This window comes from Heterocephalus glaber, unplaced genomic scaffold, assembly GCF_053883595.1.
Source record: "Heterocephalus glaber isolate CG9 unplaced genomic scaffold, H.glaber_assembly_v1.0 deba00001465, whole genome shotgun sequence".
Lineage (NCBI taxonomy): Eukaryota > Metazoa > Chordata > Mammalia > Rodentia > Bathyergidae > Heterocephalus > Heterocephalus glaber.
In genome coordinates this window covers 31,282,358-31,298,246 of record NW_028258312.1, presented here as the reverse complement: position 1 = coordinate 31,298,246, position 15,889 = coordinate 31,282,358, and the positions used below count along the sequence as shown (strand labels likewise).

The 15,889-nt window shown below is 40.9% G+C and overlaps 1 protein-coding gene across 2 annotated transcripts in view; it reads left to right on the top strand.

Moving 5' to 3' along the window:
• The window catches only part of Zfyve16 (zinc finger FYVE-type containing 16), a 44,241-nt gene that overhangs the window by 20,597 nt on the left and 7,755 nt on the right, over positions 1-15,889 (top strand). For both annotated transcript variants that reach the window (XM_004841600.3, XM_004841602.4), the window contains 7 exons: positions 23-247; positions 3,094-3,176; positions 4,382-4,486; positions 5,344-5,491; positions 6,812-6,892; positions 14,221-14,383; positions 15,171-15,276. In XM_004841600.3, the coding sequence (XP_004841657.2) occupies positions 23-247; positions 3,094-3,176; positions 4,382-4,486; positions 5,344-5,491; positions 6,812-6,892; positions 14,221-14,383; positions 15,171-15,276 (911 nt within the window). The remainder of the gene's footprint in view (positions 1-22; positions 248-3,093; positions 3,177-4,381; positions 4,487-5,343; positions 5,492-6,811; positions 6,893-14,220; positions 14,384-15,170; positions 15,277-15,889) is intronic.

Genomic DNA, 15,889 nt, shown 5'->3' with positions numbered 1-15,889 from the left:
TTTTTATTAATTTTATTTCCAGGAAAATACATAGAAGACTTGGATAGTGTTGCCTTTACTGAGAGTTTTCTCGGTAGCAAGGATCACGGAGGAGTCCTGTTTATTACGCCTACTGTTCAGAAACTTGATGATCTCCCATTGCCCAGTAGTCCTTTTCTGTTTGGAATTCTTATCCACAAGCTGGAAATTCCTTGGGCAAAGGTTTTTCCTATACGTTTAATGTTGAGATTAGGTGTGGAATATAAAGGTAAGTTTTAGAATAATAAGTTAGGTTACATATTTCAAGCATACTGAATGTAAAGTAAGAATTTTAGGGAAATTGTTAAAATTTTACCAGATTAATCGAACTACTTTAATTTGGGATACTTCTGTTTTTTCTCGACTTCTGGAGGATTGACCTCAAGGGCACTACACCACTGAGCTACATCCTCTTTAAACTTTTTTTGAGACAGGGTCCTGCTGAGCTGGAAGGCAGGACCTGAACTTAGGATGCCCTGGCCTCAGCCTCCCTGCCTCTCGTACTACCGCATTAGTCTAGACCTCATTATGTTGCAAAGTGTCTAGATGTTCATAAACTACAGTAACATGTTTTAAATATTTTTAATTTCTAAACAAAACAGCATTTCGACAATATTACTTTTGTTAATGTTTTCTTAAAACATGTACTTTTCTGAGAGTTTTATGTTGCCTATGTATTCAGAAGGTAAATTATTTTCCCTCTCTGTTAATGTCATAAAATTAAACAGACTTTTTGGATTATTAGTGGTATTGCATTCACCTGCTGACTGTGATCAGGCATCAGCTGTTTTTAGAGAAAATAGTGGTTGCCATTTTCGTAAGCTTTAAGTTCCTCATTTTTATTTTTATTTTCCCAATATTTAGCTAGCTGAAGTGATGTAGACCGTATCATTTGTCATATGAATATATCTATCTACCATCTACTTTTGGCACCACTGGAGATTTTAAACTGTTGTGCTGGTCCAGTTTTTGTAAATTGTTATTTCAAAATCATTTCTAGTCTTAATTGTTTTGGAATTCCTACATATGTTTATCCTTGGGTTTTAAAAGAAATAATAGTATGTATTGCCTGTGTAATACATAAGATAAAAATGATTATGATTTCAGGGTGGGCAGTTTAAATGAAAGGATTAAGGCCCTCTGCTTGTCAGATTTTATTAAAATGTGTGATTTGTGGTTAGGAGTTCCTTACCATTTAGCATTTAAGTATATGAGTCTATTAACTTGTGTAAAAACTGACAACTCAGGTTTTGTTCTGTGTAAACCAAAGAGATTAAGATATTCTATGCTGTTTCCTCCTCAGCCTAATACTTGTTCTTTTTTTTGGTACCGGGGATCGAACTCAGGACCTTGCGCTTGCGAGGCAGGCGCCAGAACCACTGAGCTAAATCCCCAGCCCGTAGTACTTGTTCTTGATAAGCGTGCTTGAAGGTTGTTTGTTAAGTGCAGTTTTTGTGGAAGATTATGGCAAATAAACCAGCCAATCTTCTATCATAATGGGACACTTAATCTGGACATATGGCCAGGGTTTTGGCCAGTAGCACTTTCAGATAGTAAGGCTGGTTTCCTCACAGGGAAGGTTGGGAAGTCAAGGAGCCACGTGAGGACTTCTGCAGAGGTTGCAGGGGTTGGAACTACAGAGCCAAACAGTTGAGTGGTAATGAGGGAACACTGTCAATTATACATGGACGGGACTAGTTTCAGCTGTTTCCTCTGTTCTTTATATTCTGCCGGGTTTTTAGATAACTGGCACTTTGATGTGAATGGCGCTCATGCCTCTTTAGAAATGACTTGGACTCTATTACAGAGGGGATGTGAAAAAGCTAATGACAGAAATTAAAGTCCCCAAATAAAGACCGAAACTTACCATCTCAGATTAGTACCTTCCCAATGAGGATTGTCTGTACTTTGATGTGGGGCTGCGTGTTTGGATTACCATTAACTGTAGGATTAGATGGCTGATCAGGTCCCTTTATATACTCGTAGTAGGTCTTTCTAACCTGTAACCTCTTGAGCATAGTGTTTCAAGTAAAATCGCCTCTAACAATTTACAAAGGATGGTGATTTAAAGTTGGCATTTATCCTGATCATGTCCTCTATCATTTTAATGTCTTTTAACACTATTCTTTTCCAGTCTAGACCCTCTGTCCTCCAATAACTTAGTCTTCCTTTTTAAAATTACAAAATATGTTTGTACCATCGGGGATGCGGTTACTCTGAGTTCAGTCTTTAAACTCGGTAGTGTCGAGGACGTGGTGTTTTCTCAGACATTTGAGCAGGTGTATTTGTGTAGCAGGTGTTAGAGGTGGGTTTCCTGTGACTTCAGCTGAGAACTGAAGCTGAGAATGCGTCTGCTTTCTTGTCACTGTGGCACGGGCCTGCCTGCCTTCTCACCTTTCTTCCTTCTAGCACCTGCTGCACTACACTAATGAGGCGGCTTTCCTTCTGCCCTCCACAAAAGGGAAAGTGGGCGGTGAGGTGACAGCTCCTGCCTCTGCCTCCTTTGTGCTGGGTTCACCAACCCTATGCTCCTTTCATCATGGCCGACCCAAGAACTAGAACCGTGGATGCCATCTGCAGAGTGGTACCATTGGGTGTTACCTGTAATGCCTTTAAAGTCTTTAATTCTTTGTAGTTCTCTTTAACATATGAAAATTTTATAAGCATCTAGGCAGTTGTTGTAGTTTTCACCCCTCCACATAATTTTGTGGAAACAACACATATAATGATCAAGTGCTTTGGAAGTAGGCAAGACTGTTTCGCCAGTTACCTTAGTCATCGTGAGCACGTGTGTTAGTCTCTGTGTCAGCTTCCTTATCTGTGAAGTAGCATGGCGTAGAACACAAACTTGCTGGAGTGCCGCGGGCTTGCAGCAGCTGATGTATGCGTACAGGGTCCCCAGTTCAGCGAAGCCTCTGTTGCCTGCACCGGGTGTGAACGTGTCCTCTCCCTGCCCTGAGAACTGGCTGTGTGCTATCTATGTATGATGTCTGTGTGCAAAATGAGAATTATGTAAGAAACTCAAGACTTTTCGGTCTTTCTTGATAATAACCAGGTTTTCTTTCTTATGTATAGTATATCCTGCTCCACTGACAAGTATTAGAGGCCGAAAACCTCTTTTTGGAGAAATAGGACATACTATTATGAACTTACTTGTTGTAAGTAACTGAACTATTTTATTAAGTATCCTTATACTATTACTTTTTTTAATTATTTAGCAAATTTCACAGGTATATTTTTCTATTTTATTTATTTATTTATTTATTTATTTTTGGTACTGGGGATTGAACTCAGGACCTTGCGCTTACGAGGCAGGCAGCAGTGCCGCTGAGCTAAATCCCCGGCCCCTCTATTTTCCTATTTTAATTTGGCATATTTGGTATAATGAGAGCTCATTATAATCCTGGTTCATTTAATGTAAATTGGTCCTGTTTTTGATTAGTTGCTTTTTTTAGAACATAGTAGCTGCTCGTTTATATGCACTTGATTCTAATTGCCTTTTGATTAATTCTGCTGCAGTTCTTACATATTCAGGTAATATGAGACCTCTACACAGACCTCTGAAATTAGTAAGAATGTTATTTAAGTCAGTTTTATGACTGAACAAATTATGTTTTAGTTTCCTCACTTGTGATTGCAGGTTGGATTAGGGGAGGTTCCCTTCCCCGTAACCTGTGTAATTGCCTGTTTATCTGTTACTATGGAAGGAATTTAATGAGTGCCTTTTTTAACCCATGTTAAAAACCCCATGGTTTGAACACTGCCCATCAGCTTCCTGTTACTGTGACAGAATGCCCAAGGTGATCAGCTTGGAAGGAGGGAAGCTGAGCTGTGGCTCATGGGTGCAGGGCTTTCAGACCATGGTTGCGTGGCCCTGCTGCTCAGGCCGTGGTCCCTGTCCATCGTGGCAGGAAGGCGAGGCAGGGGAGGCCTGTTTGCCTTTCAGTCCCCGGGAGGCACAGAGAAGCAGGGAGCAGTGGTGGGAGTCTGGTGTCCCCTTCACGGACACCCCCAAACCCTTAGCTCCTTCCACCAGCCCCAAGGTTCCATGACCTCCACAGTGCCGCAGGCTGGGACCAAGCCTCAGCACAGGGCCTCAGGACTCGTAGGAAGGCTATGGCAAAGGCCCAGTCTGTCCCGGAAGGTCTGTGGCTAGCAAGGGGCGACCCTGAGACTGCGGAGCACTTCCTGAGCGTGCTGCTCCTTTTTTCTGTCAGGAAATAGCTGGGAGGGTAAGGCGTTCACGTGGGGCCAGCTCTCTGGGTGGCGTTTTGAGAGCCACGTGTCCAATGCCTTAAACAGACAGATAGTGAATATTTATGGATAGTACTGTAAAGTTCATGGACTGTGATTATTTATCTAGGATCTTCGAAATTACCAGTATACCTTGCATAATATAGATCAGCTGTTGATTCATATGGAAATGGGGAAAAGCTGTATAAAAATACCTCGGAAAAAATACAGTGATGTAAGTATAATTATGTTATTCAAATATTAAATACTTGATATTCAGCATTGAATATTAAAATATTAAATTCAATATTAAATATTAAATATCTGATATTCTACAGAGTTCCTTAGACTTTGTCAAATTGCATTTTTTGTTTTGAATTAAGTATACAAATAATTGAAATTTTAGAATTTGTTTAATAATAAAGAATTTGTTTAATCCTGTTTTAAAAATCTTTTTTCCTTATTGTTTAATCTGCTAATTAAGGTAGTTTCATTTTAGGTTTTTTTTTTTGGTACCGGGGATCGAACTTGGAACCTTGTGCTTGCAAGGTAGGTGGCAGAACCGCTGAGCTAAATCCCCAGCCTGAGGTAGTTTTATTTTAAAACACTGATTTCCATCATACTCACAGGGAGTTGTCAAGACCAAAGCCTGATACATTGGACCCTTGACTTAAGAACTCAATTCATTTACGAGGGCTGGTTGTAACTCGAGTTGGTCATTGAAGGTTTAGGCTCCTCTACACAGCCTTCAAAGTCTCTCTCCCATATACAGGCAGCTCTCAGTGTCCTTAGAGAGACTTTGGCCCAGGATTTCTCAGTGAACCCCACACAGGAAAGAATGCTGTCATGTTCCTTCCAGAACTCTGTAAGGGTTACATCTGTATCTGAGACCATCTGGAAGCACAAGCAGCCAGCATGTGGATCGTAACTCAAGACTCGGGCCATAAGTTAAAATTCCGGTCGTAATCCAAGGTCATGTCAGGCCGGTCGTATCTCGAGGGGTCACTGTGATTATGGAGCTGGTGCTGAATTTGATTCTCAGAGTAGGTGGAAAGGATGCTTTCCTACCCGGCTGACTGTTGTGGTTTCCAGGTGATGAAAGTGCTGAACTCCTCCAACGAGCACGTCATCAGCATCGGAGCCAGCTTCAGCGCGGACGCGGACTCCCATCTGGTCTGCGTGCAGCGCGCTGGCACCTACCACACACAGGCCAGCAGCGCGCCGGGCCACGCACGCAGAGGTGAGCACCCCAGGGCCGGACAGGCGAGGTGTGCGCGGGTTGCCGCCTGGAACTCCTGGCCAGGGCATCTCAGGTGGACCAAGAAGGCTGCTTCTCAGAATGCTGCGCCCTCTGGCTGCCCTGGGCACGGGCTTGCCGGCTTCGTCCTCAGGGTGGCCTCGTGTGGGTGCGTGGGTGCGTGGGGCCAGAGTCTGGGAGCAGTTCTGTCGGGCGTGGTGTGGGGAGCAGGGAGCAGACGGGAAGCAGGATGCCTGTGGGTCCATCTGAGTGGCTGGGGAGATGAGAATGCCCCAGGAGGGGGCGGCTGGGGCGAGGGCAGCACCGTGGCTTGGCGGCAGGCTTAGAGAAGGCGCTGCTGGCGTCTGACTATTCCTGCACATCTCTGTTAGGCCATTTTATGCTAGCTAGTTACACTTTTGTATTGTGCCTTTTTCATCATTAAAGTTTAACAACTTGTTAGTATTTAATGCTCACTGCACGATAAGATTCAAAAGGTTTGATGTGTTTGCGGCAGGAAAAAGACCTCCTCTCTTCCCTCGCCCCGCCCCGCCGCCTCCTCTCCTGCAGGCAGTGGGCAGGCCTCAGCTCTTTCTTTCCCTTTAGTTTTTTATGGGGGGGGGGTTGTTTTTTGAGGCCGGGTCTTGCTATGTATTCCAGGCTAGCCTTGAACTCAAGGCAGTCCTGCCTCAGCCACCTGCTTAAGGGAATTACAGGCGTGTACCCCCACGCCCGGCACCTCAGTAGACAGGGCGGATTTGATCCATTGTGCCTGTTTTTCTGTTGAGACACTTCCTACAGATGATTCAGTGTTGGTGAAGAGCTTCCCCATCCCACAGAGCTCTCTGTTTTCTATGTGTATCATGTAACTGTTGCCTGTTGCTCCTCAGCTGTTTATAACAGTGCCTCTGTGAATAACCTTGTCCATGCGCCATTTTGGGCACCATTGAACCTGCCTGTGGAGTGGGTTCCTGGAAGTCCTGTTGGTGTGTGTGTCAAAGATTGTGTTTAGGTGTGATTTTAGTGTATAGTTGTCAAGTCAAGGCTCCACATAGATTGTTGTAATGCAGGCTCTCACCCGCAGCAGTATCCCACACCCACGCTAACTCAGCACAAACATTTAAAACGTGTAATAGCTCATCACTTACTAGATATTAATGTTGAATTACTTTTATGTAGTGTTTTATCTTTATTTGATTTGGATTTCTGATGTGTTATATATTGGGTACATAAATGCACATGTTCCACATTCTGAATTTAACTACTACCGTGTAAAACAAAATGAGCAGGTGAAAACAAATAACTGTCGTATTTTATTCTTAGTGACAGGTGCTAGTTTTGTGGTGTTCAGTGGAGCTCTGAAGTCATCTTCGGGATTTCTTGCCAAGTCCAGCATAGTTGAAGGTATGAGCTTCATCTTTAAGATTCCTTAATGCGAAGTTGTTTTCCATTACCTTAAAAATCTGCCTTATGCTCACGAAAGAATATATGAAGAGCAGCGCAAATTTGTGTGAAATCATCACCCAGCCCAATAGCTAGTCTCAGGTCTGCTTAACCTCCTTCCTCCTCTGCCCAGGAGTCAGCTGCTGTCTGAACACTGTGCTTCTCACTCTCTTGCTGACTTTTTATCTGTGTATTGATATGTTTATGCAATATATAACTTAATTACACTTATTTAGGAGATTTATAAAAATGATACAATTCATCACATTGTCATTAAATTAGTATTTTCATACATTATTTTTATCTTTAAAATGTATGTATATTGTTGCCTTCAACTATAGCTTGTTCATTTTCAGTGCTGTTAAGTATTTTGTGAATGTATGACAGTGTATTCATCTCCTGATCACGAACTTCCAGATTGTTTCTTGATTTTGCCTAGTGGTCGTCTTACCTGTGTGTGGACACTGGACCCATGTCTAAAAGTTTCCTTGGAATATATGTTTAGTAGTGGAATTTCTGAGCTAATACATTCGCAAATGTTTAATTTTAGAAGATGTTGCTAAATTGTTTTCCAAAATGATTGTACCAATGTACATCATCATCAGTGTGTAAGATCTCTTATTGGTCCACACAGTCTCCACACATGATACTGTCACACTGCGTAATTTGTGTTAACCTGTAAGTATTTCTGCATACAATTGTTGTGATCAGCATCTGCCTGTCCACTGCAGGGTGGAGCATCCTGTCATGTGTGGGGCACGGAGGGACCTTTCACAGCATTTGCTGGGTTTAAGTGATGTGTAATTAATTGATCAATAATTGATCATTGTACGTATTTATGTACAGGATTGTATGATAATTTGATACATGTATCAGATGTGTAGTGATCAAATCGGGTTAATTAGCATTTCCATCTCCTAAATGTTTATCGTTTCTTTCTGTTGGGAAACTCAGAATTCCTCTCTTTTTGTTCTTTATAAAGTATATAATACATTCCTGTGAGCTGTAGTCACTTCTCTGTGTGTAGAACATTGGAAGCTCTTCCTCCCTATGTGATCATACTTTGGTACGCATTACCCGACCTCTCTCTATCCTTGCTACCCTTTCTTTCTTTTTTTTTTTGACATTATGGAGATTTATTAAAAGGCTGAACAAGAAATACCAGTTGAGCAATCTGTCCCACTCCTGCTTAAACACAGCATGCATACAATAATTGCATACACATTTGTAGCAGTAGCATTTACCATACCTGAGCTACCTAGTCACCAACAAATGTATTAATAAAAGTTGTGAGACTATATATATAGAGAGAGAAAGATAAAGAGAATATTCAGTCAAAAAATGAAATCATATGATTTCTATGAAAATAGAAATCATCAAAAGTGAAATCAGCCAGACTCAGAAATGTAAATATATATTTCCCCTCATAGGATAAACTCCCAAAATACATAAATTAATACATAATAAAAAGAAAAAAAATACATAATAAAAAGAAGAGAAAACAGAAAAGTAGAAGGCAGACTTTTGGAGATAAGAAAGAGAAAAAATGGGAGAGGAAGAAAAGGAGAGTAGGTAATGGGAAGAAAATTGATTAAGATATGTTAATTGTGTGTATCAACTTCCCAAAATAATTCCCATCATCATGAAATATTATCATGCACTAATAAAAGTCTCAAAAGTCATATCCCATATAGAAGGAAATAATAAAATATACCAATTGAAGAAATATATCTTAATGTGGTCACTGTGGAATTATACTTTCAAATTAATTTCTGAACACCATTAAATATGATAAAAACCATTGTTAAAGTCCCAGCACAGGGGAGATATATAATACTTCATAAACTTTGGTGAAGCAAGCCACAGTAAGTCTTGCATGAGTGACAGGCAAGCTTAAAAAAAAGATAAAGTTGGCGTGGAAAGATTTTAAAACAGGAACCATGATATTCTGGAGAAATGAGTTCAGTGTAGACGAAAGTGTTTTATTCAGAATATCTGAAGTTTCTAGTTTGCCGATAAAGTATCAACTTTGTTGATACATCTTGCTTTTCAGTATTTCCCTTTTCTTCTCAATATATACAGAAATTCACATATACATGATACAGTTCTCTTATGCCTAAAGTCACTGAATTGTGATATTTGTATATCTGAATTAATGCAAATGAATACCCAAGTCTGTGCATGCTTTGTAGGCCTAACGTGGTGACATACGGAAAACATTTATAGGACAATTTGTATAGTCAGCAATTCAGGATTTAGAAAGCTGGAGGTTATTATTATACTTCTAAAACCATCATAATTTCCCATTAGTGACAAAAATTATTGGATATATGAACTATGAGAATATTGTTCTCCAAATTACTAGTTTAATAATATTCTGAAAAGAATTACTAGAAATGTCATTATGCTGTTTATCCAATAGTATGCTCATACTGTCATTTGCAACCTTGAGTAGGATAAAATATTTTGCTTTCTGTAGAATAACACGTCATTCAATACTGCAGTTTTCACATACTAAAAACCTTTAACTTTAACTTATTAAAAGAGTAAAGTGCCAGGCATGGTGGGACATGCCTATAATCTCAACACTCTGGAGGCTGAGGCGGGAGCATCGCCAAGAGTTCAAGGCCAGCCTGGGCTGCCCAGTGAGTTCAAGGCCTGAATTTACATAGTGAGAGCCTGTCTCAAAAAGTGAACAATAGGGCCAGGGATGTAGCTCAGTGGCACCTCACCTACCTGGCAACTGCAAGGTCCTGAGTTTGATCCCTGGTACTGGAAAATAAATAAAAATTTTTTTTAAAGTACAAATAAAAATTTTAAAAAATAGAGTAAAGTTTACACATAATCTCAATGAAGTATTTCAAAAGCCAATGTATGTTCTCTAAGAAAAAAGAATTTAAACTGTCAGGAAACAGTGCTGTTCTTCTGATGCAATGATCTACATGAGAATTGTTCTTTATCCAATTTTGAAAACAGGCTAGTGAACATGGATTTGTAATAAATTTTTGTCCCTTCAGAGGTGAGTGATTATGCCATTTACCATCTGTGAGGGTTACTTTTTCTACCACACCAATTAAAACTATCCAATAAATTTTAAACAAGTTAGTCTGTGCCCTGCTTTTCATATTTGTGTGATTTCTCTCCAGTAATCCTCTTGCATTATGGTCATATGTATGAATAAAAGCTTTGCTATTCTACATTTGCATGTTTTTTCTAATATAAATATTAAACTGTTCAGTTTATATTTTTGATAAGTGTCTTCTCAGTCACTACAGATAAAAGGTTTCTATCCAATGTGAATTCTCTGATGTTGACTAAGGGCCAAATATTAAATACTTTGCTTTATTTGCATTTGTATGGTTTCACTTCTATATCAACTGCCTGACTGAGTAAGGTGTAAAATCTGATTAGTCTTTGCCACATTCTTTTTATGGGTGGGACTTTTATGTACTGTATTAAGAATTCTGTGATGTCTAAAATTTGAATTATGGAAAAAGCTTTGCCTTATTTCTTACATTTGTAGGGTTTCTCTCTCATACGAACTATCTGGTATTCAGTAAGGTGTGAGCCCCGTTAAAGGCTTTTCCACATTCATTACATTGGTAGGGTTCTCTGTGCTGTGTGTTCTGCAAGTACTGACTAAAGGCTGAGCCACAGTCTCCACACTTGTGAGGGTCTCTCTAGGGTGAATTCTCTGGTGCTGGATTGGTCTGGAGCTTCGGCCAAAGGCTTTGCCACATTCCTCACATCTGTAGGCTTTCTCACCAGTGTGAACTCTCAGGTGATGAATGAATCAGAGGCACTGTTCGAAGGCTTTGCCACACTGTTCACGTCTGCAGGGTTTCTCATCACTACGAACTCTCTGGTGCTGAGCAAACTTGCAGGGTCCATCAAAGGTCTTGTCGCGTTCTTTACGCTGGTAGGGTTTCTCACCAGTGTGAACTCGATGGCGTTTACTAAGGTTGGAGCGCTTACTAAAGGCTTTGCCACACTCTTTACGCTTGTGGATTTTCTTTCCAGCATAAATTCTCTGGTGTTCAGTATATTTTGAATGAGACTTCGTGACACCTGGATGTGCGGCTGCTGTCCCTTGTGTCTCCACATTCCAGGCACTTCGCTTTGCTCCAGACAGGTGATCAGATGTGGCTTAGAGGCCCTAGACCCAGGGAGAAAATGTTCCTGTAGTCCTCTAACATCACATCCCTATACACAGTTCGCTGAACATTGGCTAGACATTCCCAGTCTTCCAGAGAGAAATCGATGACCACATCTCTAAATATCAACAGTTCCATGTCAGCGTGGGTGTCCTCCAGGGGGGCGCCGGCTCATGCAGGGGACAGGGACCCCGGAGACACAGCTGCCACTCACGCCCCAGACGTGGAAGGGCCCACCGCGAAAGCCCACCCCTGCACTCCACCTTGCTACCCTTTCTAATTGCTAGTATTACCCTTCTATGCTCTGCTTCTGTGAAGGCAGCGTTTCAGTTTCCACGTAAGATTGTAAGATCGAGAACCACTGGTGTCTGTCTTTCTGTGCCTGGCTTCTCACTCAACACAGTCCCCTCCAGTCCCGCCCACGTGCTGCAGGTGGCAGGATTTCATTCTTCCTCCTTATCCATTCATCTGTTGGTGGCTACCCCAGGTGACTTCCTGTCTTGGCTCTTAGGAATGCCGCTGTGTAAATGTGGGCATGTGGGCGTCTCTGATGCAGCTATTTCACTTCGTTGGCAGATATGCCCCACAGTAGTTAATGTTGAGGAACTTCCCTACTCTGCCTTCATAACTTCCTGCCAGCAGTGTGAAAGAGACACATCTTTGCCAGCTTTTTAACTTTTTTGCTTTTTATTTTTTGTCTTTTTTATTATAACCACTGTGGGGTGAGATAATATTTCAAGATGGTTTGATTTGCATTTCTTTGATGAGTAGTGATTTTGGACATTTTTTTGTACATTTGATGGCCGTTTGTGTATGTGTAGCATGTTTTTTGAGACACTCAGATCATTTGCCCATTTGTTGATTGGTTTTTTCATTGTTGAGGTTTCAGTCCTTTGGGTGTTCTGGATAGTAACCCCTTGGTGGATGTGTGGTTTGCGAGTATCTTCTCCCGTTCTACACGTTGTCTCTACTCTGTGGACTGTTTCCCTTGCAGTACTGGAGCATCTTAGTTTGATACACATTTGCTTAGTTTTCCTTTTGTTACTTGTGCTTTTGGTTCATATCCCAAAAAATCAATACCTATGCAGAAATTTTGAAGAGTTTCTACTGTTTTCTTCTGGTAGTTTAATCATTTCAGGTTTTACATGTAGTATTTGATCCATTTTGAATAGAGTTTTGTACATGGTGACAGGAATCTAGCTTTATTCTTTTGTATATGGATATCCAGTCTTCCCTGCACCATTTATTGAAGAGATGGTCCTCTCTCCAGTGTATGTTTTTGGTGTTGTAAGATGTCACATGTGAAACCACTCATTTAAATAGGCTTTTGAAACAAAAGTTGATTTCAGTGAACAGAGACTAAAATCAGGGATAGAGTCGAGCAGCTAGGTGAGAAAAGCCAAGTTTATTACATTCTCATGTGGAAGGCTGATGAGAAGAGAGAAATGGCAGCAGCTAGCTGGGAGAGATATCATCTGTGAGTGGGTGGGCTGACATCAGGAGAGGAATTGGGCCTTCTAGGTGTGGAAGGGGCTAAGGAATCTGGGGTAAGATGTTTATGATTGAGTCCAAGGACAGCCTGCACAGGTATGTAGACACTCACTGGACTTTTTGGGACCAGGGAGGTTGTCTTTTGTTTACTGAGAAACAGCCTGTCGTTAGCGGAAAGCTGCGTTTGCTTTGTCCTGTTTGTTTGTGAAGGACTCGTTTAGGTCAGGCCTGACACTTGGCACCTTTGTTGAAGATCATACAGCTATGGATGGGTAGATTTATTTCTGAATTTTCTGTTCTGTTCATTGGCATTTGTTTTATGCCAGTACTATGCTGTTTGGGTTACTGTAGCATTGTAGTGTGTATTAAGATCAGATATTGTGATACTTTCAGCCTTGTTTTTGCTCAAGATTTCTTTGGCTATTCAGAGTAGTTTCATAGAAATTTTAGGACGTTTCTGTTTCTGTGAAGAATGTCATTTATATTTTGAGGAAGATTTCATTTAATTTTTAAATTGATTTGAGTAATAGGATCATATTAACAATACTAATTCCTATAATTTTCTGGGGATGTTTCTCAGTGGGAGAGCATGAGGCCTTGGGATCAGGCCCCAAGTATTGCAATAATAATAATAACTTCATGAACATGGCTGTGTTTTCATTTTTCTGTGTCCTCGTCAATGTCTTTTACCAGTGTTTTGTATTCTTCATTATAAAAATCATTCACCTCCTTGAATGATAAAAATCATTCATCTCACTTGATTCTTTTTGTTGCTGTTGCCATTGTGAACGGAACTGCTTCCTTGATTTTTCTCAGCAAGCTTGTATAAAAATGCTATTGACCTTTGTGTGTTGACTTTTATATTCTGCAGCCTTACTGAATTTGTTAATCAATTCTGACAGTTTTTGGTAAGTTCTTAATATTTCTGTCTATATAAAACCATATCATCTGGAACTAGGGATAGTTTGACTTTCTCTTTTCCATTTGGATGCCCTTTCTTTCTTTTTATCAATGCTCTGGCTAAGACTTGTAGCACCACATTAAAAGTGACAAAGGTGGACTCAGTGGCAGTGACAGCTCTGCCTCTCTCAGGGTCATGTTAGGTGTGGGCCTGTCATAGGTGGCTATGTTGTGTTGCGGTTCATTCCTTCTCTGCCTAGTTTATTGACAGTTTTATCATGAAAGGATGTTGAATTTTACTAAATGGTTTCTCTGTGTCTGTTGAGATGACTAGCGGCTTTTGTCCTTCGTTCTCTTGATGTGATTCATTGTTTATTGATTTGCATATGTTGAACCACCTTTATATCCCTGAAATAAATCCCACTTAATCATGGTGTGTAATTTTTTGATATGCTCTTGGGTAGTGATTTCATCTAACCTAGAAGTGTAAACTTTGTTTTCATTCAACGTTCAAAAAAGAATCCTTAACATAGTGAAATATTTTTCTTACTTTCCTAGTGGGAAACATTTGTTAGGATGATGAACAAAGGATTTAAAACTTACTTACCCTCTCCCTTCTCAGCCTTTTGGCTAAGATGAAGTGTAAAATTTACCTTACACTGACCATATCTTGTTAGTGAACTTTACACCTTAGGCATAGACTCTTTTTGGCCAATAAATGTGAAGTGTAACTCTTCTTCCTAGACGGCTTAATGGTACAGATAACGCCAGAGACCATGGATGGCTTGAGGCAAGCTCTGCGAGAGCAGAAGGACTTTAAAATTACCTGTGGAAGAGTGGACGCGATAGACCTGAGAGAGTACGTGGATATCTGCTGGGTAGATGCTGAAGAAAAAGGAAACAAAGGGTAAGAGTTACTGTTACCAGAGCATAATTGACTTGACAGAGGGGAAAGAATAAAAACATTACTTTAATATAACTGCTTTATAAGTGAATGTGGGATTATGCCGTGGATGTAAATGCTACCCCTCCAGTTAATACACACAGCGTGTTTCTTCAGCCGTGGCCCCGCCAGCCTCCTGCTGTCTTGGGGGCTGGGACTGGGTGGTCGGTGCAGGGGCAGCAGTACAGGCTGCTGCCAGGGCCCAGGAAGGCAGAGAACCTTCCCGTCACGCGGTCCCTGTACTCGTGAGCAATACGGGTTCCCTTTGCGTGATACTGATGTACTCTGGCTTCCTGTGAGTAGAAACTGGATCCAGTAATACGCACCCTAGAGGCCTTATAGATGGCTACTGCACCTTCCTCTTTTCATTTACTCATTGCCTTTCTTTTTTGAAGACTGGCTAAGGGATCTGGAGAAAGAAGGAAGAAGGGGGCTAATACTAAAGGATTCCAAAATAGAGCTTTTGAATTCATAAGACAGCTTTTCTGTTAGCAGACTTTTTAAGGTATTTGAAATCTAGGTCTGAATTGGGCATGTGAGAAAGGAGATATAATTTGCTGATGAAAAAAATTACTATATAATCAATAAATCATGATAAATCAGCCACATATCCATCTTGCATATAGTTGCAAGAGCATGTTGCTGCTTTAAATTTAGAATTTTTCTCCACATCTTCATTTGTTCAAATCTAATAATTCATTTAATCAGAAGCACTTAGATGACATTGATCGTATTATGTTTTGTTCTGTAGTGTGATCAGCTTGGTGGATGGAATCTCATTACAAGGATTTCCAAGTGAAAAAATAAAACTGGAAGCCGATTTTGAAACAGACGAGAAGATTGTAAAGTGTACTGAGGTAGGAGAGAGGGAAGTCACTTCGCTAGACATGCTGGGTCGGATATGGGTTTTGGTTTTACATTGGAGACCACGCATCTCGGCCTCAGAACGTTGAGTGTGGTTCTGCACTGTTTCCTTCACATTCTGCGACACACAACTCCACCCCAAGGGGCGAGGCTCACTTCAGGCTGTCCTTGTGATGCACTGCCTGCCAGCTGTAGTCAGGTTTTGGTAACACTGCCATCTTTGGACTACTACCCTGTCACTACTATTATCTTTTTACTTTGCTCTGGAGAATCAATAAGATATTTTATGACATAAATTTATAGCCAGGGTTCACATATGAAAGTTATTTTTGCATCTTTACTCCCCCTGCTGGGGATTACTCCCAGGGTCTTTGCACTGAGCTATATCCCCAGCCCTGTATCTTTTTCATTTTTTGAGACAGAGTCTCTCAGAATCCGGAAATTGCTCAGGCTGGATTCAGACATTTGGCCCTCCTGCCTGACAGCCTCCTCAAGACTGGATCACAGCCGTGCAGCACTGCCCTGGCTCCTAGTTGTGTTTTAAATAAGAGGCTGTGCAACTTTAGGACCACAGACACCCAGCCTCTTAGGCTCCTGTCCTCATCA